At 36.5% G+C, this 25,121-nt stretch overlaps 1 protein-coding gene across 1 annotated transcript in view; it reads right to left on the minus strand.

Annotated features, from left to right (window-relative positions):
• Window positions 1-20,100: 20,100 nt before the first annotated feature.
• Window positions 20,101-25,121, minus strand: part of TPO (thyroid peroxidase) — a 42,045-nt gene continuing 37,024 nt past the window's right edge. Inside the window, exon 14 of the mRNA XM_026037068.1 lies at window positions 20,101-20,204. Coding sequence (XP_025892853.1) covers window positions 20,101-20,204 — 104 coding nt within the window. The remainder of the gene's footprint in view (window positions 20,205-25,121) is intronic.

Consider the following 25,121-nt stretch of genomic DNA (forward strand, 5'->3'; position numbering starts at 1 on the left):
TCTCAGAGTGATAAATAGCGAAAAATATTAAAAGGAGAATTAATAAAGCAATTGCAAATGGTGTTTTCTTTGTCTGAAGTGCTTTCCTGACACTAAAGTATATTTAGTGTTCAAAGAGCAAGAAGTATAAAATCTCTATAAAAAACAGACATGTGTGTTTTCAGTGTGGAATATATTGCTTTTCTGACTAGTGACAGATACATATAATATTAGTAGTGGAGTTGGACAACCTGATAAATTACATTAGTAGATTTTAGCACTTGCTATCTCTAAAATAGCAGAAAATGGAAGGTATTGATACTTTTGCCGGTAAATGAACAGGTAGACTCAACAAAGGTAAACAAATAATAAGTTCAGACAAAGATAATTTTATTAAAGCAGATATTTCTAGAGAAAAAATAAACTGGCAAGCCATCAGGATCACTACAATATAGTCAGCACTGAGCAATAATAAGAACAAAGAATAATTGTGGTTAGGGTTTAAAACTTTATTGCGAGTATCATATTCTTTAACAGTGCACTACAAGATATTGAGTGCCATAATTAGAAAAAAAAATCTATGATATAACTCAAAATATGCTTGTTACTGCGCTGTGCCAAGTCTTGCACAATCCTGGAATGCTCTTCCCTGCATTTCCCTTGAATCCCATGCGCCTGGGCAGTGACTRCCCTCAGTCTGGCCGATGCTCTGGAAATCTGCTTCCGTTGGCTCATGGTGGAGAGTTTTACCCCTGAGACTGATGCTTTCCTGGGACAGTCCTGAGAAGAGCAGGACACAGTCTCATTCTCAAGGGGAAAATCTGTGTTCCTCACTTGCTGTTGTGCTTTGGTTCCCCATTTTTCTGTTGTGCCTGGGGAGCTGAGCATTATACCATGTATCCTTGTAACAGATGCTTGTGCTAAGTACTTCCTATGTTATATAAAATTATATTTTATATGTAAAAGAATTAAAAAAGAAAACCTGCCTGGATGTGACCCAGTGCAACCTGCTCTATGCCCCRTGCTTGACTGGGCAGTTGGCCTAGATGATCTCTAGAGGTCCCTTCCAACCTCAGCCATTTTGTGATTCTATGTAACATAATATTCTCAAATTAAAAATGTAGTAAAGTTTGTGTATAAGATATGAACAAGAAAACGGAATGAGAAAAAACACAAAAGCATCCATTAGCTGTAAAACAGCTTCAGGATTGGAAATGAAGGTTATTGGGATTAATATAACAAAATCACAGCCAAATGCAGGCATACATTCAAACCTGTTGTGATACTTAACATGTGATAAAATACAATTGAGCTTTACCACTGTTCTTCCTGTAGATGGTACTGTAGCATTGCAAATTGTCTGCCAATATTCAAATAGTGTAATTGTGACCAATACACAAGTTATTCTCGTACAAGTGTATAGGATTCCTGCAGAAATCATTGTGAGGGTCTATGTAAACATGTGAACCATTYAAATATGGTTCATATATGAGCATATGATTGCTAAAAAAGAGAGACACAATATTAAGTATATTGAAATCATGCCATAATATAAAAAGTGTTGATATACTGTAGAATAAACAGGCCAGAGTGAGCTTTAGAAATACCTCAGGCAGATACTTGCTGAGAAATATCCACCTCTTCTTGTTTCTTTTGGTTGCTCTGCCTGTGATTTAGCAAGCTGTAGCCTAGTACTTCAGCCTAGTATTTTTCCTGAGAGAAAAACTCATCTGTTTCCATCCTTTTTGTTTAATACTACCTCAATGTGAATCAACTTTATACAGTGCAAATACAGAGTAGTGGTAAAAATCAAGTTCAACATATATAGTACAAGCAATTCTTATTCCAAAGAAGTCTTAAAGGACATCAAGTTATGATGCTCTCTTTCAAGCTGGAAGAAAAGCTGTATTTGCACAGAAGAAATGAGTGTCTCGCTGAGATAGCTGCATGCTACAAGCTATTTCTGACCTTAGTGACACCACTGACTCTAGCAGAATTACTGGAGTAAAGGAGGCCAGAATGTTAGTCTCTTGTTTTCCATTTTGCTGCAACAGTATCCTCCTGGTCTCCCAGGAGCTTGGAGCTTTCAGGTTTTAGAGTTTTCTGATTTTATTGTGTATTGTTTGTGCTACCTGTTTGGGATCTTAAATATTGTTCTTGTCTCTTTTAAAGCTCTCAAATTTAGATGCTTATGGCTCATTGTATGTACAAACTAACAAACAAAATCTCTCCTCCGCCTTCCTCCTCTCCTTTGTCTCGGCAGCAGTGACCCCATCCTGGGGGCTTACAGTTCAGCTATAAAGCAGGAGGGATGCTCTCTGCACACCAGCCACAGCAGTGGCATGGCCATCCAGGAGCAGGCTTAGCCCCCTTGCATGGGTCAGTCCCACTGCGTAAAGTGTCTCCCCAGGCAGTGAATTCTCCCTGTTCTCTGAGTGAATGCAACAGTGAAACGTAACTCCCTGCACAAATTCAGGAGGGACAGAAGGAGAAGGACTGTGCCTGTGCACTGCCTCACATTTCATCTGAGAGGGCTAAGAAGGACCCAGATTTTTGCCTTGAACACAAATGTTTATCACTTGGACATGGAAAACCTTTTTCCTTGAAAATCAATGGAGCTGTATCTGCATGCACCGATCTGGGATTAAGTCTGCTGCAAATRGTAGTTGTGGGGCAAAGGTTGCAATGCTTAATAAATTCCTTTATATATTTCATCATGCATTTATCATACACTTTTTAAGCATATATAAAAAGGAAATCTCTTTTTTGAACCTTTAGCACCAAGATTCTGGGCAGCTGTGCCCTTGCCGTGTGCCATTCAATCAGGGCTCTGCAGCTTTGCTGTCTCTGGAAGTGCCTCGAGTGATGCTGCTGCTGTCATGCTGAGTTGTCCAGTGAGTGAGCCTGGTCTGTAAAAGATGTAGGACTGAAAGGAGAATTTGGAATAATGAGCTGTGGCTGGTCTCCAGGATTTAGTCTCTCTGGTGCTTGAGCAGGCAGCTCTCCTGGGCTGGCTGTCAGGAGGGATAGACCTTGGGCACCCCTGCTAGGAATTTTAATCAAGCTTTTAATCCAAAACTGGAGGGATGAACGATGTTCCCTGCATTTAGCTTTCTGTGTCCTAAACCTGGCCTCCCACTCCCTGCAGTGTTTTACTGGGTAGTGCATTAGTCGGGTTGGAAAGCCCTGGACCTTTGCCAGCTTCCGACAATTTGAAGAGTGTTTCTGCAGCAAGCATCAGATATGCTCCTTCCCGTAAAGAGTGCTGCATGACCAGGAACAAAGTTCGTTAAGGATGCAAATTCGGTAGTAGAAATTGTCACTCAACACATCACCTTGAAATTATTTGACAAAACCATTTGTCATTGATAAAGTGYTTGTATCAATAAAAAGATGTCATGTTAAATATGAACTAGTCATAAGTTATTTGTCAGAAATAATTGATTTGTCTTTTCTACACCTGAAATTACAATCAGATTTCTGTTAATTGTCTTAGAACTATGTACAACAGTGAGCATCGCCTGGGAATAATAGCTTAAAAAAAAAACAAACCAAAAAAAGGCATTACTTTGTGTGAGCACTGAACAAGAACAAGAACTCCAATAATTTCAAAGTGAATTCCTTTCTCACAGCTATGTCCCATTATTTTACCAATACATAAAGTCTTAGATTCATTGTACATTGTTTCTCCTGCCTCACATTTATTATAACTTATCTGCTCCAGTGCGCTTCTGTAGATTCAATATACTGATGTAATCAGCTGGTTTGATCTATGCAGTTTATTTCAATGACCAAGCTTAAATAAGGAGATAGATCAAGACACAGATAGGAGCTGTGAAGATTCTCTGAAACACTGAGCTCTTTGTCCTTCCTTGATGCTTTTAAAATCTCATTGAGACATTATTAAGGTGCAAATGCTTGTACAAACTTGTCTCCTTTTAAAATTTCTGCTTCTCCTCCCACTCCTACCTGCAGAGCTACTCTTTCTTTTAAGTAATTTCTCTTCTAAAAACTTTTGTCTTCTAAAGGCAAATATGAGTTTCACTGTTAACCCTGAATAAATGCAAGCCCTTAAAGCACTTTGTCTTCTGATMTGCAGGCCAGATCCACAGCTAAACAATATAACTGCATAGATCATAACTACCCAGCTCAACATAACTGCATATTCTTCAGTGAAACTACGCTGGTGAGCTGCTTCTGGGAGACTGGCATTGTAATGGTCACTCACCTTTTTAATGTATCCAATAAATCAAGAATAATAWAAGTTCAAAAATACCAAACATAGTCCCGAGAAATATAGCTGTGTCCTTTCTCCCATGYGGTCAGATAAAGTCATGTTGTTTTCATTGATATGCTTTCCTATAGCTGCAGGAAAAAGCAGTGAATATCTTCTAATATAGAAGGACACTTGAATACAAATGAACAGCATTTGTATCAAAGATCTATGTTGTATTTTTAGCAGATCATTAATTAAGACAAGAATTAATAGCATAGATAAAATCCAGCTAATTTAAATAGTTCCTACCTCTGATAAGACACCTTATCAATTTAGTAGTAGAGCAGTAATCTGCTCCATAGTTTCAGCCATTATGAATGTAGAAGTGTTGTAATTAAACTGGGTGCTACAAAATTAGGCCAAATATGTCTTTACAGAAGATAGCTGTATTAAAATTTCAACCAAAAAGAGAAATTCTGCTGATTTGYGTTGTTTTGAATTTCCATTCCTTAATTTCACTTTTATTAATGCTATTGTTAATATCTTATTGTAGTGTTAGTACTTCTAAGTGACAGCATGATCCTCATATTTCACTTTTGTGAAACTATGCATTTTTAAAACAATAGTATTTGGCTTAAAAGGACTCATAGACTCAGATTTCATAGTATAAAAGAAAATATGACTCTTTACAAATGTTTGACTAATGAGGCCTGACACAAGTGAAATTCAGCAATCACAACACAATCCTGTCCTCTCAAGTACCAAGTTTCACTGAATTCATACATTGCTTTTATTTTTGAGGGCTTAGAGGGAGTGAGTACAAGTCCTCAACAATTATCTCTGAAACTTTGAAGAGCTGAAAAAACTTAATGAATCAGCCAGTATTGCAGAGATATTCAAATTAACTGAAAATATAGAGAATTTCAGGGACTTATATCTTTAGAATAAAAACGGTCTGAAGTAATTAAAACTGATGTGCTTTAATTCAATAACACAATTTATAGTTTGATTTTTAATATATATATTTATAGTTTGCTGGGCTTTATATATGTGTATATATAATATATTATGTAGATATATTTTATACCTGTTTGGTTTTAACATAGATTTATAGCTTGATTTTTCATGGAAATTTTTTCACTAAAAATGTGACATTGTATTTCCTGCATGTAGAAAGTCTTCAGGACACAGATATGTTTCAATCCTTAAATGTTTACAGCCTATATAAACCACTACATAGTGATCATATGGTGAGCCTGAAAAGTCTTCATAAAAACACCGAAAACATGAAATCAAAGTAATAACAGTTCCTACAGCTTGACAAGATTCTAATATGTTTTACAGTCTTTCTGAAGTACTTCACATCCTGGGACTCTTTTTAGTGACTTGTATACTGAGTGACCCAGTTAGGATAAGTATTAATTTTGTAGGTTGTTTATTTGTTTGTTTTTAAAGAATGAAGCCAAGGGAAAAGCAATTGAAATAATTTGCTTTTTTTTTTTTTTTATTTTCTTATTTTCTTTCACTTAGTCAAGCATGTTTAAATGTCAAAAAAAAAAAAAAAAAAAAAAAAAAGAAAAAAGGAACACAAAATATTTACAGCTACCAATCTCCTACCCATTCAGTCAAGGCTGGTCTACTTATGCCTCCCTTGGTGAACCACACTCACCTCACTGCTTGAGAAAGTGATAGGGCAAATAGTTTTCAATATGGGAGTAGTCAGCATGGTTTCACAAAGGAGAAATCATGCTTAACCAACTTGATATAGGCRTCTATGTTGAGGTGAGTCAGGGGATGAGGAGAGAGTGAAGGTTGTTGTTCATCTCAACTTGAGTAACAGTTTTGAAACTTTCTCCCCTAACATCCTCACAGATAAGCTCAAGAAGGTGGACTGAAAACTKGCTGAACTGCTGGGTTCRGGAGGTTTTGGTCAGTGACACAAARTCTTGCTGGAGTTCACTACTAGTGTGTCTCAGAGGTTAATAATGGGACCGTAATTGGGCCAAGCCTTTTTAACATCATCATTAGTGACCTGTATTATTAGAATCCTAAAGCAATTTCAATCTGGATCAGCGAAGTACCAGACTCATCTTCAGCAGTTTTGCTAAGGATATAAAATGGGGACRGTGGCTAATACGGCAAAGAGTTGTGCTGCTATTCAGAGGTACCTCTACAGATTGGAGAAATGAGGAAAGAGAAATCCCTTGAAGCTAAGCAAATAGAAATGTGGAGTGCTGCACATATGCATATGCTGCACACATGAATATCTATTCACCAGAACAGGCTGGGGACTCTGTGAAGCAACTGAGCGTTCTGTTAGACAAGTTGTTCCAGAACACTGGAATAGTTTGCTGATAGAGGGTATAGAATCATAGAATCATAGAATGCTTCAGGCTGGAATGGACCTCAGAGGTCATCGAGTCCAACCCCCCTGCACATGCAGGGTCACCTAGAGCATGTGGCACAGGGCTGCATCTAAGAGGGTTTAAAGATCTCCAAAGAAGGAGACTCCACAACCTCTCTGGGCAGCCTGTTCCAGTGCTTTGTCACCCTCACAGAGAAGAAATGCTTCCTTAAGTTCCTGTGGAATCTTCATCCTTGGAGATTTTCAAAAACAGGACAGGATCCTAGGTAACCTGCTGTAGGCGATCTTTCTTGGTCAGAGGGTTTAGACCAGATGTTCTCCAGAGATCCTTTCCAGCCTTAACCACTCTGTGATTTAATAATCACTGAACTAGTATCAGCAGAAGTAAATATGGAACTGATTTAAATAATTCCTTTCTTTTCATTAAAGGAGGTTTCTGCTCCCATAAACTCATTACAGATAAGTAGTGTAATACTGACTCTGATTTAGAGACTTTAAACTTCACTTGAATATTGAGTAAAGTCAATTATAAAGTAGGTGACTAAGATCAGATATATGAGATCAGAATCATATTTATTTTTTCAACTTCWTTTAGAGTGGCTTAGTGAAATTTCAGGTCTAGTGGGAGAGGTTAGAAGTAAGAATATGCYTGAGCTGACTTCAGGGATTTTATCTGGGCTCTATTTGACACGTACGGTCTGATTTGCAGACATATCTCAATAATGGAATAGTTCAATTGTTTGTAAATACATTTCCCTTAATAGTCTTTTATTTTAGGGGGTTCCAATTACATGTAATGTTATCCATAGTATTTAGTTTTCAAATTAACATGTAATAATATYTGATTTCATTAGAAGTTAGGCGCTGATGAAAAAGTACTGGAATTAACTATGTATATAAAAAAATAAAAACAAAACCAGACATATGGTTCCATTTACTATTTTATCATTGAGAAGCCCCATGGACAGACTACAATGATTGACAGCTTCTGAGAGTTACCTAAAACAATTAAAATACTTTGTGTCAATTTATGACCTTCTGCAGGGAATCACAGACGCTTTGTACAGGAACATTGTGCATTGTACTAAACATTGTATAGGAAAATGTTTGCTGACATGGGTCAAAATCTAACATGAATGAATGTGAGAGAAGGACAAAAACCAAGTCCTAGCTTTATTTATTAAACATAGCCTGTATACAAAGATAAATTGCCTCCTTATGCTGCGCAGTCAAGTCCACAGCAGTCCTGAGCTACAATAGCTTGTTCAGCTTCCTACAGGCTTGAGCTGGTGCTTGTTCTTTTTCAGATAATATTGCCTGAATATTGCCTGCTAAATCTCTTTTTTTAACTTGTTTGTGAATTTGCAAAAAGCTTCTGACTTGGCTAAATTTGGGCATGTTGCAAAAAAAAAAAAAAAAAAAAAGTGAAAAAAATGCATCCTGCTATCACTTTCTCTGTTTCCAAAGAAGTTTTGTCAGCAATTTTTAATTTACTTGGAAAAATGGAACAACTTTCATACTATTTTCCTTTTTTGAAAAAGATAACTTGTTTTTAGCTGATTGTTTTTTTACACAAGAACATTCAGACTCAAGGCAAAGTCTACAATGGCAATGTTTAGTTTATAATGGGAAAAAAATATTGGGAAGTATGAGCTTGGGGGAACCTAGTAATGGATGATGGTACCAGACTTTCTTAGAATTTGAGCAGTTTTAATTCTTAGCTTCATGTGATCAAGATGATCAGAGAACAAATACACATCGGCTAGGCAAGAGGTCTTACAGCTATATGGGCTAATATTCTCAAAGGTGCTCAAACAAATATACTCRAAGGTCCTCTAAACAAAGGTACTGGTGACAGAAGAAAGGCCTGCCAGGTCATTGTTAACCAAGTCTTGAAGACCTCCAAGGACTGAGATTTCACAGACTAGCTAGGTTACCCACTCAAATGGTGAACTACACCTGGAAGATAGATGCTTTTTAGAAAGAGTGAGACCAGGAATACGAGGAAGGTGAGTCACCTTTATGTGAGCGAGCAATTGAAGTGCATGGAACTCTGCTAGGAGTGGATGATGAGCTGGCTGAGAGTTTATGGGTAAGGACCAAGGGGCAGACCACATGGATGGTTCTGTTATGGAGACTTGATGTAGGCCACTTGAATAGGACAAAGTAGATGAGGCCTTCTACAGGCAGCTGGAAGTAGTCTCAAATTTGGAAAGACAACACAACAGGGCATAAGCAACCCAGGAAGAGCCAATGAACTGTGCTCCATAATACTTTACAGAACCTYGTACTTACAAACAAGGGAAGACTTTTTGAAGATGAGATGGATGGCAGAAGAGACCACAGGATAGTTAAGAATGCTGTAAGGAAGAAACAGGGCAAAAGGTAGGATGACCATTTCAGGATCTTCAGGAGAGCAGACCTCTGTTGAGAATGCCTTTTCAGGCACCTGCTTGGAAGAATCTCCTGGGATAGGACCCTGGAAGGAAGAAGGTTCAAAGAAAATGGGTTCATATTCAAGGATCTCTCGCAATCTAAGAAAGGAACATCCCAGAGAGCAAGAAGTCAAGCAAATAGAGCAGAAGTGAACAAGGAGCTGCTGGCAAAACTCAAACAGAAGAAGACAGCATACAGAAGATGGAAGCAGGGACAGGAAAGCTGGGAGGAAAATAGGAATGTTGTCTTAGTATGCAGGATTGTGGCTAGGTAAGCCAAAGCACATTGGGAGTTCACCTGGGTGAAGAATGTCGACGACAGCCAGAAGGGTTCCTGTAAAAACATCATTAAGAGAAGGAAAAATAGGAAAAATGTGGGCTGGTTGCTGGATCAGAGTCACAAAGCATACAGAAAAGGTGGAAATACTGTATGTATTCCTTCTTTCAGTCGTTACTGGTAAACCTGAAATCCCAGAAGACCAGGGAGAAAGCCTGGAGAAAGGAAGAGTTTCCCTTGGTCGAAGAGAATCTGTTTTGGGATTACTTAAGGAAAATGGCCATCTACAAGTCCATGCGCCCTTATAAGATACAGACATGAGTACTGAGGGAGCTGGAGGATGTTGCTGAAAGGCCACTCTCAGTCATCTTGAAAAGGTCATGGCGATCAAGAGAGGTGCCTGATGGCTGGAAAAAAACAAATATCACACCACTCTTCTAAAAGGGCAAGTAGGAAGATCTTTGGTGGTATCAGATTATCTTGTGTCATCCATGTTGCTGATAACAAACAGCAGTGACCCCCTGGTAGTGATCCTTGGTGTAGAGGTGTAATGTGTAGTTGACTGCCACTCTTGTCTGAAACTCATCAGCTATATGAAAACTAATGGGTGCATCTGCATCATTCTGTGTAGCCTTTGGCAGAAATAACAAAGGTGGTAGCTATCTGATATCTCCAGCAGTGCCAGCCATTGTCTTTACCTTGTACTGTGTAGATATACCAGCTCATTTGGAGTTAAACTGAGTATTCCTGTGTGGTGTTGCATTTCAAACCGTAGATTCTGTAGAACATATTCTTGATTCTTCTTACTGCTGGGGACAAGAGTTCAAGACCAATTGAGTTTGCTTCTTTTCTAATACTATAGAAGGAGTTTATTTATTTATTTATTTATTAATCCTTGTATTGCAGGTGAATTTGTCATTTCAACATAATAAATGGAGCTTGTTATAAGTTCCCTGTTATCTTGTATAGCTTTACAGTAAATCTGTATTGTACCACAATGCATTGCTTTTCTGCCTTTACAATGAAGAAACAGGATATTGTTCAAACATCCCTTTGAAAATGTAGTGTGAATTTGAAGACAGAAAGCATGGAAAAATCTGAAGTCTCAGTCTGGTAAATCTCACTGCTACTACTTCAGAAAGATTTTCAATAGCCATCGGCAGCGACAACAACTCAATTTGTCAGTCTTTGTGATACTAAATCCTTGCTGAATGCTAGATAGCATTTATTTTCTGCTTTCTCCATGCTTTCACATTTCTATTTATTTGTATACCTTAAGAAAATTCCTGTTTTTTTTCCTAAGCGCTTCAAGTTGACAGTGAGACATCAAGAGTTGACAAGAGAAAGATACAGATATTTTATATGTATATTTACAGATTTGTTGAGTGTCTTCTCCAGATAGTAAATGTCTCCTTCAAGTAAAAAAATAATGTGTAAAAAAATCTGTACTGCCTGAAACTCCAAAAGAAGCTGAGAAAGGAGAAGCAGTAAGAAAAGAAAGTTTCAGAGGGCAGTAAGACAATATTTAAAAGTTGTTCACATAAGAGTATACAAAAGGATCTCTCTTTTCTGAAATCATAGTTTATAGCCAAATTTATCATACATGTTAAAAAAAAAAAAATTCAGATGAAACTGTAGCTGTAACTGTGGGAAARCTGAAAGTCACTTTCAAATCAATGTAAAAAGATAGCTAGTGTCAAAGCACAATGTCTTAACTATGTAATGTGTAGAGATCACTACAGATGTAAGTAGCAAAAATGACAGTCTGAAATATTGCTACATAGTGATGCAAGTACAATTGTCTTTCTTTAATTTTAATTTCCCAAAATATATGAATCTATTTTGCTTATATATTCCTAATTTGGTTTTTGGATGAACATTGCCAAAACCTTGAATCTCCAATATACCAAAATGTTAGCATGTAAAAGAGGCAATTCGGATGAACAGAGAGAGCAAGGAAGCTCTGTTTCAAGCAGATATGCTAATAGTTGGTCAGGAAGCATGTATAGATAGAATGAAATGCAAATAAATGAAATTGAGGGAGTTTATTAGCTCTTTTTTTTTTTTTTTTTTTTTTTAATTGAAGATTTCTGTGGAGCTGGATAGAGAATAAACATGTACACCTCTATTTACAAGGAAATGAAGAGGACATCTTGGGACGTTCCAGAGTAAACATGATTTGCACTTGCAGTGGATATTACATCCAGGCTCAATTACTTCAAAACATTAGGAAATTGGATAGATTAAAATGTAGCACACTTTGAATTGTGTTATTAGTGGTGATACAGAATATGACAAATCTAAACACCACATTARAGTAGGATGGTACTAACTGTAGAGGCACTTTGTTAAAAGAAATTCAAAACTATTTGCCAAGATTGTGTCTGAATGCTCTCAAATTAATTTAATATATTCTTAATTTGTCCATTGCCTTCCACAGTCTCCTAAATCATTTACTTATAGAGTAAATTATGATGATCTTAAAGAAAAGAAAGAGAAGTTTGCATCTAAATTTTGGCTGAATTCCATACAAGTATAGAAAATGTGATTTGGACCCTACCTTTCAAATTGAGAGATATTTAGCATGAGTTCTGTGTCACATACCCAAGTATAACACAAAACCTAAAGAAATTCTTTAGCAAAATTCAGAAAGAGATGAAACATATTATTGGTAGTCTTTCAAAACGTAACAGGAGAAATTATAAAAATAACAGGGAAATTTTTGTCTCAAAAATTTTGATCTCAAAATGCTTAATACATGTTGATGACCCATACTGTCTACTAGGATATACTTTGAATTCTTAAAGATCCAGATTCTGCTCTCATCAGCCTAYGATGACAAGTGACAGCTGACAGATGGATAATAAAAGACACTCAAGAAGGTTGAAGGTTCTTTCAACTTTATCTTTTTTTTTTTTTCAGTTTGACACATAGAAAATAAAATTACCATTGTAACTTTTTGCAACCTTTAGCCACAGACAGCAAGGTCTTCTGCAAGATCAAACAGAACAGTTAAAGTGGTAGCTATACTGTGGATCTTTTAAAATTTCAAGGTTCTGTGGAAATGTCTAACTTCAAGTATAGTAAACAGTTTGAAAAGACTCCCGATTTGAGTCTTATCTTTAAAAGCAGAATTTAAGATCTGAGCACAGATATATGTCCATATTTTCACATCTACTACATATATTCACATGCACTCACACATATCTGCATACACACCCAGTACATTTTTGTCCAACTCTTATCTGTAGAAACATTGTAAGAGAAAACAAACAAGCATCTCTGCTCTTGAGAATGTTTTCCATTTTTGTAATTCCTCTCGCTAGTAATTTACAGCTCTGTTGTCTCTTGATGAGCACACACATGCAGACACAGGCCTACATGCATAGACAAGGACACACAGATCCATTGTTAACATTTTGAAGCTATTTTATAAAATCATTTACTAGAAAACAAAAATCATAAAAAAAGGCAAAAATAGAGCTTTCTTTATTAGAGGCATACATGTATTTCACCTCATGTGAAAATATTCCTTTCTAAGTAGCTTTTAAGAGGGGAGTGAGAGTTTAAATCTTGTTCACTTTTCTGTACCTACAGTGTCTGATAAATTATTAAAAAGAAGAAGATGGTGGTAGCGGTATTTATCTCCATGTAGTGTGAAATAAGACAGATATTTAACATAATATTATTAGAAAATGCTGGCAAGGCATTGTTAGTTCATCATCTTTACAGTTCTCCTGTAGCAGGTTGGCTATTAAAGATGCYGCCTGTAGAAGTGGGTTAAAGATGTAAATTACCTCAGTACAGATGTTACATTGTTCCTTGCCCCAAATCATTTAAATGGAAATATACTGTACACTGCATATAGTGCAGCTAGAGGACTTAATTGCATAAAGAGAAAAAAGATATCTTTATATGAGTGCCATATGAAGAATTCAGTTCATACAATTATCAGAATTAAAAACAACCCCAGCCACTGAGTCTGTGACCAAAACAGCTGCTAAGGCACCTTGCGTGTGTATTTTTTTTCAAGTGACAAATGTCTCTGAGATTTTACTACAGATAATCTAAAACATAATATTCCACTATTCCCTTTATTACAACATTAAAATAGTTGGATTTCTTAATTCTGCTAATTTCTTAATTCAGCCTCATTGGATAGTARTGCATAATTTTAACAGAATCAAGCCTGTCCTCATGATCAGTGAAGTCCCCAGGGATGTCTTGGATGTATCTGTGAGGCCCTTTGAAGTCCTATTTTCCCTAACCCATATGCTATTATGTAATGCAGGCCTATTCACAAAGGAAAAAGTAGGTCTCAGCTGTTCTTTCAAGAAATGTCAGCAATGGAGCCCAGGTTTTGGATCTTACATGCATAAATGTATTTGCCTGCAGCCTTAAGATAGGAAATAATAAAAAAAAAAAAAAATAGAGTATAAGGTTTGGCTGGTTATGCTCTGTGCTCAGTATTTCCACTGGCTTATTTTAGGCAGTTCTGCCTGCTCTCCCTCTCTCCATCTGTGTATTTGGTGAGCGAAAATGAATGTCATTCTGTGGTAAATCACTCACAATAGAGGACCTAGCTGCTCATTTGTTGTATTTGATCTAACCTTGATCTTCAGTGTACTTTAAAAATGCTTCCTGAAGAAAATAAATGAAGTGTTCTTGTAAAAATGATAAATAGCAAACATAATTTCACTGTGGGAGTAAGCACAAAATATTCAAGAGGGCAAATTTCAATTTTGCATGAAAGTCAAATTAGGAGATCCAACTTTATCCAATGAATGACTTATGAATGGTTTGGAGCTTTGAATAAAATCAGTTTTTGTACTTTTTTTTTTTTCCTTTCTGGCATCTTTAGGACATTCTCTTTTGTAAGGGAATGATGCAGACAATATTCTCAGGAGAATGAGGACAGAAAGGTGAAACATCTGCAATATAGATGCAATGCACAGGCAAGGAAAGGTAAGCTGAGGCTGTAGCTAACATGAACCTAGTGAACAAGCATTCTTCTATTGTTTTTTTATTAATACTGCTGATGTCTGATTTTTAAAAAGTGGAAGTGAAGAAGACAGGAGCTGCTATAGAGACCAGGAGACCATTTAGAATCTTTTTTTTTTTTTCTCATGGATGTCAGAAGAGTAGTATTCTCATGAAGAAGTGGGACATGAGGATGTGTGTAAGGACACGGTACTGTTGACAAAAAGAGTAAAAAAATGAATCTGTTATTGCTAGAGGACAGGAAGGCAGCCTGAGTAGCAAAAGCAGGGAGGAAGAGCCAAGTTTTCAAATGTGTTCAACATGCCTGTCCATGAACTGTATAGCCCCAAAGGACCACATGTTTAATGCTTCACAAACTGTCAGTGTCATTAAAAATTGTTATTAACCAATGTAAGTTGTCTCAGTAAAACTTTCTAAAGTATTAAGCCCACTGCTCCTCCTAAATTTCCAGTTTGCTGATTGTTTTCCACCTCTCTAAATCCCCTCACAGTTAGAACAGAACTTTTTTTTTYCTTTTCTAAAACCAGAAAAATCTCATTTGTAGATTTGCTAGTGGAGAAAGACTGCTGTAATTACTTATAGACCTGGTGATACGAAAGGGTCTCACCGCTAATGCAGATTGGACTAGCAGTCTCCAAAGGCCTTCCAGAGTCTGCAGGAAGAGAATTGTTTTGTGGAGAGGTAATTAATCATTATTCATTTTGTTAAATAAATTTCACTCTGTGTCTATTAGGTTTTTGCAGTGAGAGGATAATTAAGCAACAAATTATCTTAAAAAAATCCATGTATTCAAGCTGCATCAGAGATTAACTTCAAATGTAAACAGTTTTCATAGGAGACTTCTCAGTCATTGTATGTCATGTGCTCATTACTATAAGAGAGAGAAACCTTAGCTGAAAAAAACAGAGGGATTCTCTAGAATAGTTTCTGGACCCCTACCCACACTCCTGGCTCCTTGGATTTGCCTTGGTCTTTCCCTGTCCCCACAGACCTGCCTGGCCATTATGGGGCTATGTCTGGTCCTGGTCACGGTCAGAGACCCTGATCCACAGGCAATCATCCAGCCTGGCTTCAGTTTGACCCCCAAGCTACAGAATTTATCAGTCTGAGTAAAGATTCCTCTATTTTATATGTCTATGCTGTGATGTTATGAGACTTAGAGACTACTAAACTCTCCCTCAAACAGACAGCTAAAGTAGGTCAAAAAATCTCTACCCCCGAAGAGTGCAATGACCGTAAAGGGAGCCTAAGTTCAGCCATAGGTAGAAAATGAAAATTAAGTGGTGCAAATCCTATTCTATATGCTGTCTTAGTGTGTGGAATGCCAATACAGAGCAGAGTATGTGGTAGCTTGCAAGATTATATTGCAAGGATGTAACACCTATGGGGGGTGAATTAAGCAAACCAACTGATAAGATTCATAGAAGGGAAATCTACTAACTTAAATCACTGAAATCACCAAAGTTATATGTATATATATATATATGTGTGTGTGTGTGTGTGTGTGTGTGTGTGTGTGTGTGTGTGTATGTGGAGGAAGTAGCATCTTTTATGATTCTAGTTTTATTCAGCGTGCCTTTGACTGCAAGAAATCAAGGGCCATGTCTGCTAAGGAAAGATTTCCAAGATTTCTGAGGAGAGAGGGATATACTTTCTCACGTGAGACATTTGAATTTGTTCTTCCTATTGTCAGGCTTTTTTTTCATTGAAGGTATAAATAATGACTTGGTTTTATGTTAAAAATAAAGAGAAATAATGTTGGAGTTTGCAATAATCCAAGAACCAACAAATATAAAAAYACCACAGGAGAGAAAACAAGAATATCACTGTATAATATACTTACTTGAATATACTCAGTACTTACCTCAACTAAACAGACAGATTCCCATTATTTTAAAAGCATAATATGTACCAGTTCACAAGCTAAGAAACAGGCCATGAGGAAGAGCACTACTTTACATAATAAAAGCCCAAAGGCAGAAGTTATCCCAGTGAAGAAAATGGTAGAATTTTACAGTGTGAGGACTTGATCTCAGTCCATGAGAAATAAATTCATGTAATGAGTTTATTTCAATAACAAATAAGAGGGATATCATTGAGTAATTCATTCAGAAACAGTCAAAATAGGTCAGAATAGATTATGTATAGCATCATTCTGAAACATAGTCATTATTATAATTCCTCCTACTAAAATGTTACATAAATATCATTGTCATTTTGTCATATTTCTTACATTTTAGTTGAAATAAGATTCACATTTAAATTTAGATAAAGGTAGAAGTAAGCATCTGCAATCAATTTATAGTCATCAACAGTTTGGTTATATTAGCCCCAGCTCTGCTTCCAAACATCAACTAATTTTCGGTGTAGCCATCAGTGGTCTATATGTTTGGTATTCAGAGAGCATTTGAAATAGATTGGAATCCTTGACAAAAGTTTTAGTATGACTGTGTTAAAAGAGTAGCAGGCTTCTATRGGACCGGTCTGGCTGGGGAATGATGTAAATCAACGGTGAGCTTTGTTTTTTTCCTAGCACTGATAACAGAAGACTGAACCCTCCTGCATATTTGACCACACAATAGAAAATGGAGAAAAAAAATAATAATACAAGCTGATATTTTATTTTTGTCCAAGATGTTAGTATTGTTTAGATACTTTCCAGATGACATCTTGGTTACTTGTCATCTTGTGAAAAATGTCAAAAGCTCCCTGAAGCATTGTGGAATATATAAACTTTGAACCATATCTCTAAGTCTCTCCATTATTACAAGGGATCATGGGATTTTTATGACCCAAATGGGTCAGTGCCTTTGATTTTTAGCTTACTAAATACATTTTAGTTAGTGGGGCACTAACCTCAGCCTGTACTTSTTTACCTTTACTGATATTTGACTATACAGAGAATGGTAGTGTTCGTTATTCATTATTCAGGGAGTTGAAAAAGGAAAGGAAATACAGAGCTTTTATTTCAGTCACACCAGTGATTATTGAAGATGTCAGACTATGAACACTTGCAATGTACAGTGCTCAGCCAGGCTGAACGGCAGATAAACACTGTGAAGAAATAACCGGGAAAATTACAGCTCATTTTCATTGTTGGCTGAAATCTCTCTTGCCACCTTTATGGGAYTGATCAAATATTAACACTTCTTGTTTCTTCAGAAAAACAATGTGCACCCTTTCCCTCATTGTCAAATCTCATTCATCAACCAAAKCAGCAAAGTGATAATTAATTACAATTAATATAGTATCCCCCAGAAACCATGACTGGAAGTAAAGGATAAGCACCCTACACTTTCACGATAAAAAGGTAGAGAAAGAGCTTGCAGATCGTGTGTATGATAAGGAAGGGGTGCATAAAGGAGAATGAGGGCATGTGATAATCCTGGCTGAGCCCTGGCTGCCTGCCCTTTCTCAAGCAGTGCTCAGGCAGCTTGAGAGCACTGTCTTGCAAAGGCATAGCACCTAAAATCACTGTTTTTCACCCTGCACTGGTGCAGAGCATCACCCTGGGGGAATGAGGGTGCCTTGACTTTTTGCCCTTGCATTAACAGGGTGTGCAAGGAGTCCATGTTGTATCCATAGACTTGGGATTCACATTTACCCAAGCTCTGCCAAAGTGCTAAAACATAACCCAGCATCCCATTGCAACAGATATATCCTGCTGGGCCAAGTGCCACAGTATCTCACTTTCTTGCTTTGTGTTGTCTTTCTGATGCAAGTGTGACCAAGTGCAAACAGGCACATGGTGATAAAGTGACCAAGCTCTCCTGGAGGATGGAATTTGTGCCCCTGCAGCGGTGGGCATGTGATATATCTTCAGCTGCCATCTGCATCCTAGYGAAACTGGCATGTTATCTTGGAAATGGGCAGACATCCATCAGCTCAGCAGATGTGTATGCTTCCAGTGCCATGTAAAGTAGAGGTGACCTTCCAACCTGGGAAGTTTTGTCAGCAGTCCATCTTGAATTTCAGTGTTTGAAGGATATAGCACATGGCCGACAGACTTCTGGACCTACATATGCCAAGGTTGTTTGCAGCTTGTGAACCAGAATGGGAAAAATAACAGTATTAACTTTCCTCATTAGCTTTCCAACAAAAGACTTACAGAAGGTTTTCTTTTTTTCCTGAAAATGGGTGATCTTGGTAATTCAACTGTGCTGAATTTTCTGTGCTCTTAACTTCCTACAAATGTATAAGACTTCTTATGTATGCTGAAATGCTGAAAGCAATTCCTGTGAATACTCAAAGAACTCATAATACAGTTTTGCTTTTTAAATCTCAAATTTTACTTTAATCTATGATTCCCATCCACTTTTTTTTTTTTTTTTTTTACACCTATCTGTTATTATTGGAGCAATGTTTCAGCCTCAGTTTATGACAGAGGTAACTTGAAGTACCCCAGTGTTTTGTTTCAGTCTATGCTCTCTACTATCCTCTAAATACAGTTCAGGGTTTATTTTCTTAAATATTTGCAAGGACATCAAGAAATTGTAAGAAAAAAAAAAGAATATCAGAGTTTCTTCTATTTTTTTTTTTTTTTTTTTTTTTTTGGCTAAGACATGAAAAGCCTTAACAAGATGGGCTTAAAGGTAGTATTTTTTTCTCCTGGTTTTCACAAAGGTGTCAAAAGTCATGTTTTGTGTCAGCCCTGGCCAACTGATTTTCTCACTCCTGCAGGGTTCATGGCTGAGAGTGCCAACTGACTTTGCAGACTGAAGCACCTGCTGTGATGAGTCAGTACTTAGAGCATCTTACATTTTGCAGCACAGCAAAGAAAGTTTGTCCTATATTATACTTCTGGCAAAGTTTAAAGCAGTGTAATTTTTAGGATTTATGTTCCTTTGACATAGCATTAAAAGCATGCAGAAAGGTAAGCATATTTCTCCAAAGGTTACAATCTGTCACCRTCATAAAACTCAGAAGAAAAATTAAAGCCAATTAAAATTAAGAGGCCAATGACAAATTTTGGGGCTCCATATTATGAGGGATCCTGAGTATAAARGCACTGTGAAAATATGTCTTTCTAGTGATTTTTAAAGAGGACTACATTCAGAGAATACAAAAGACAGTTATGTGTGTGATAATGTATGGAGATCAAAATAACAGTTTTCCTAGAAACTGAAAAAAGGGAATTCAGGTAGGCTAAGCTAAGCCGAATTGCACTGAATACTAACAAAAAATAAATTTTGGCATATTTTCATGTTCCTAATTGTGGAAATTGGCTTGAAAAAGCCAATCAGAGATTGCAGTTTCCTAATTTGCCTCAGGAAATTGCATGTGATAAATTCAAAAGACATTAGAAAAAGCAGATAATATTGTGTAGGGCTATATAGATATCTGCTTTTTCATGATAGATGACTCAGTATCCCAAATGTTACTGTCACATTTATTCATGTGTCCTGATCAGGCTTCAATAACTTCATTTTTGAGATTGTATTGAGTCAGAAGGTACCTAGAAAAGCATAATTTGAGASTAATACCTGGAGTCCAAGCTATTATATATCAGCTTCTATATTCTGTCAATATTCTTAAAGTTTAAGTGGTTTAAGTTAAAGTTTAAGTAAAGTAGACAGGATCTAATTTAAAAACATATATTGAAATATTCTTTTTGCCCAAAATGTTCACTGAATGTTTCCAATGGCATTTCAGTCTAATTCAAAAAAMCTGAGAATTTCCTGTCACCTGCTTGCTAGCTATGCAAAATGAAACCAAAAACAAACAAACAAACAAATAAATAAATAAATAAACAGAAGGCCAAAAATTAAACACAAAGAAATGGAATATTTGTATGTGAAAATACATGAAGTTAAAAAGTTGCTTATACTTACCASCGTCTAAGAACTTTCCAACTTAATATTGTCAAAAAACTAATCATGATGACTCCTAAAATGATGGAAGCTAAGGAGCTGGTAGGAAATCTTCCAGAATCTGCAACATCAAAAAATACACAATATATGTGGTAGCATGTAGTATTTTTATGCAATTATCCTTCCTATATAGTAATTTTAAGTTTGAAGATAAAGGAGCATTGTGTTTCCTCAGAAACATTCAGGACTGACATTAGTCTTTGATCAAAGAGCTAAAGATCAAAGTGCTGGAGATGTAGATCACAATTATCTCACCTCAGATTCTGCCTCAACTTCACAGAACAAAAACAACAACAAAAAGAAACCTCTTAAGTTCATATATGCATTGGCATTCAGTAGCACTTTCAGAACAGGAGAGCACAAYATTTCTGTCTGTCTCAATTGCTCGCTCGTTGGAGACCATTCCTGGTGAAATGTCATGTCATGTGGCCAAGTCTCAGTGACCTTTGCCTATCTCATCCACATTGGAGGATTTGTGGTGATGCCAACCAACACATGAGGAAAAAGAGTTATCCCAATTTTAAGGCCCTACACTTATATCCGGCAGGTCAAATAAGGAAGCCTGCACTTAGCTTTGAATGGAATATATACATATATTTTATATGTGTAAGAATATATATGTATATATGTATTTAAGTATATATGCTTTCCCAGTATCAGGCTTTGAGAGTGAAATTTCAATTCCCATTGTCTATTAGCTTAGGAAATCAATAGACTGGCCCTTTTACCCTTTGTAGCCAAAAATCATGATGGAGCCAAAAATCATGATGGAGTCTGCTCTAATCCTTGGTTGGGTTTCTTGTATAGTACTTCCAAAATTTATACTTACAAAGAAAGAGAAGAGGTGAGAGCGTGTGTTCCAAGATACCGTCAGTTTTACTATCAGCTTTATTTTAAACAGAGCTTTTAAATAGAGTAGGTAAAAAAGAAAAAAATTGGTCATCTGAAACTATCTTTTCCCAGAATCTGATGATTAGAGCACCTTTGTACAAGTTGCCATAAAGTTTAAACTAAGAACAACAGAACACAGGGCCTCAGCATCACTCTTTCAAGCAAGGTGAATCAAAATATCTAATATGCATTCTAACTTTGAAAATAATTTAAGTGAAGACCATTATTATCTATCTTGTAACAGTTAGACTTTATTTYAGTAGTAGAGAAGTAGTAGAGTTTTCAGTTCAAACTTTCACAATGTACCTTCAGACCTGTTGGCATGTTACAAGTAAACCTGGCACAATCACCTTAGGTTGGTTCTTTGGTTATTGTAACTAACAATTAAGGAGCATTTATAAGTAGGAACTTTCTGATCATGCTAGTGGGGTTTGCAATAAACTGTCCTTCAACTGTTGTGCATAACATGAGAGCTCTGCATATTCTTATACATACCATAAGAATTGGTTAAAATGGCTATGCAAAAGATTTATGTTTATTTTTCAAGTTATAGTAATAAAAAGCTATTAATGAAGTTTAAAAATCAGTTGAACAGAAGAACAAATTACTGCATAATCCTTTTTTTTTTCCTAAAAGATATCATRGAGGTCCAAAAGGAAAGCTACTGAAATAAAAACAGTAAATCCAGTACAGCTTGACATTTTATTAGCTACAGCCGAGTTAAACTGAGAGGAAAATCAAAAGCTTAGTTCCTTATTGGCAAGGTTTTGATGATATTTAGAGCAATCAGCTTCAGCTACATGTGGGTTTTACAGCTGAAAGAACTTCACTTCATACTTACAGTCTTAAAAAATGAGAGAGGGACCGGATATATATGAATTTTTCTCTCAAAACAGACAAGTAATTCTGAGCACTGTGGGAAACAGCATGGTAAAATGAATGACAGTCTCCTCCCATCTTGAAGTGATGTTTGCTGCAGTTTTCAGGGTTGGAGGGAATATTAATCTGCTCACCAAGGCTACAGAAATGAAGACTCGTTCACACTTATACTGCTCTAATTTTAAAGCTATTCACTCATTCATATTAACACCTTTTGATTAAATTGTGGTACCTTTCATGTCAGAATGAAATCTTTACTGCATTTTGAATGACAATCTGGGCAAAAAACACTATCTTYTTTTTTTCGCAAAACATGGACAGAGGAAGACAGAGGGCACTCCTGCCACATGATCTGGTCCTTTCCATAGCTGTGATACTTAGTGAGCTTTGAACAATAAAGTGCTCAGTTAATTTTCTCTTCCTTTTGCACTGTTATTTGYATTATGATGGTGTTCAAATGCTCCATTACAGTTTCAGAAATTTAATACAATGGATAGATTTTTCATGTCATTTAAAAAGTACAGTCCAAACTGTGTTACTCACTGGAGTAGGCAGATGTTTCCCATGGGCGCTTTGGATAATCCTCTAATCCTTCAGTCACATAAATACACACTGGTCTGCTGGTTGAAAGTTTTTTAAATACATTTCTTTTTCAAGTTTTTAATAAATTCAGTATTTGTTTTATATATTATATTTCTAAAGAGTGGCTAAAAACATTTTAATTCATTTTAATTTGAGACCATGTCACAGAGATTATAAAGCAAATCTTATTTCCACTAGCCTGAGGGTAGGAGCATGTACTTATTTAATCATATGGCATTTTTTTACTTAAAWTTTTTCTGCCCATTGGTTAAGTCATCGTAAATGATTATTTCTGGTCTGCTACTGCTGTGAGGTAAAGCATATACATTTTAAATATCTTTGCTATGGGACAAGATAGTCTTTTTCTCATGGTTTAGCAAGTGCACAGATCACAAGCTGGAATTTCTGTTTCCAGCAGATTTTTTTTTAGATAGTGATTCAATCATTGGTACCAACTGTGGACCAAAGAATTTGAGTAATTTTGATTTGAGACAACATAACAAAATTCACTTGCTCAATTAAGTTATCTTATGTAAGTTTATATATGTCAAAAATATTATTCAACTTTAGAAAAGAAAGCCTTGAGCTTAGTGATGAATTCCAACCACAGAAACAGGAGTGAAGGTTCTATGGATGTGCAATAGTGAATAGTTAACATTAGTAGAGCTATTCAAAATTTTAAGACCACTTTAGATTGAAATGTTCATAATAATGTGAAGTGCTCTCATGATTTTAAATCACTCTATACTGCAGATCCCCAAATTCCTATTACTGTCAAATTTAATCTTCTGATTTATTATAATCAACATGTTAGTTTAGAAGATTGTTGCATGGGCCTTCTTACTAAGATTCAAAACCTCACTCTAAATAAACAGTGAATGTTAAAGATGCAAAAACAATAATTAGGCGAGTCATACTACCAATGACCTTGATGGAACTTTTAAGATCAGCTTATTCTATGAACTTGTCAGACACTTGTCTATTATGGGAATAAAACAAACTAGAACACACCTGGCTGTTGATTTTTTTATCACTTGCTAATACAAATACTATCGGGAGCAATCATTATCTAATTAGATACTTCTTTCTCAATACAAACTTGCAAAAAAAAAAAAAGATATAGAGACAATTTAACTGGACATGAGCATGTTTAGAATCATGGTTTTTACAAAGAAACTACAAAAAGCTGCTGCTGGAGAACTGATCCCTTTTATTAAAGCTAATGTATATCTGGGCTACAGTTCATAAACACTGGGAATTGGGCTTGCCATCAATTSTTTAGAGTGTATGCCTCCAGTATCTCTTTCTTAAACGGGTTCATCTTCAAAGAGTGCGCAAGGAGCTAGCACTGAGGCAGAGGATAGCTGCATCTGTACCTTTGCTTCTAAGAAAGGGAAGATGTCTGCTAAATGTTTCTCAGTGCAGACTATAGCTCATATGAAATCACTGTCACTTTCCAATGACTTAACCAGTTGTTAACTGGTTAATGCTACAGTTTCAAACTGTCCAGTCAATCTGGGTACTTATGGCAGAGGTACACGTTTCATTATTTCTATAAGAATTTATGACCAGAAAATCAGTCCTCAGCTTTTGCCACTCACTTTGCAGTGGAAGACTTCTTCCACACTTCATCTTTGAGAGGCAGGACGACAGAACTGTGTGTCACATGGCAGAGGCTGTTAAGATTGACTCCAGAGGTCATCAATAAAGCAAATCAAGAATTAGCATAGCCATGCAAGGCTGAATCACAGAGTCAGAGAATGGTTGAGGTTGGAAGGGACCTCTAGAGATCATATAGTCCAACCTCCCTGCTCAAGGAGGAACACCTAGAGCATGGGGCACAGGGTTGTGCTCTGAGGCCAACTATCCAACCAGCTCTCAATTCATCTCATTCCATAGCAAAAATACAACCCCCTAGCCACCAAGATCTAAAGAAAGGCATTATCCTTTTATCCCAGCCAATCAGTGTGGCTGGGCTTGGTGTACCTGTACCATTATGTTTGAATTGTCAGGAAACAGGTAAGGCTCTGAAAAACACATTTGGCTTCACCTGGGGAATCAGTCTTTAGCAGTCCTGAGCTACCTTGGGACAGTWACTCAGACCATAAGTATTTTTCTGATTCCTTCCTTAAAGTACAAGATTGGTCTTACATATGGAGCTAGAGTATTTAGGCCAGTGCAGCATCCACATATGTAATCTCTGTTTGTGCCATCAACAGCACTGAACTAATCTCTTTAGGTTGATCTGAAGACAGGTTTTGTCTCTGGATTGGAGCAGTTGAGAAATGTTGAGAAATAGTTGTATAGCTAAGGGAATAAACTGTAAATAAAGATAAGAAAAACCTACAAAAGGTATTTTTATTCTGTTTCTAGCATTTTAGAAGATGAAAATCTTAATAACAATCACCATCCCTTTCTATTTTTATCACAGACTAAACAAAATACATAGACAAGCAAAAAAATGCTCAAAGAGTTACTAGTGGTCCTGAGGCATAGATGGAAAGAAAGCTTAATGGATCTAGAGATTATTAACGGGAAGTTTTGTTTGTTTGCAAGATAATTTTTCCTGGGGAATTATCATCTTGTGTTCTCTTTGTGCAAATAACAATRAAGGGCAGCTGGATTT

This window comes from Nothoprocta perdicaria, unplaced genomic scaffold (assembly GCF_003342845.1).
Source record: "Nothoprocta perdicaria isolate Ctin4 unplaced genomic scaffold, notPer1 scaffold_19, whole genome shotgun sequence".
Lineage (NCBI taxonomy): Eukaryota > Metazoa > Chordata > Aves > Tinamiformes > Tinamidae > Nothoprocta > Nothoprocta perdicaria.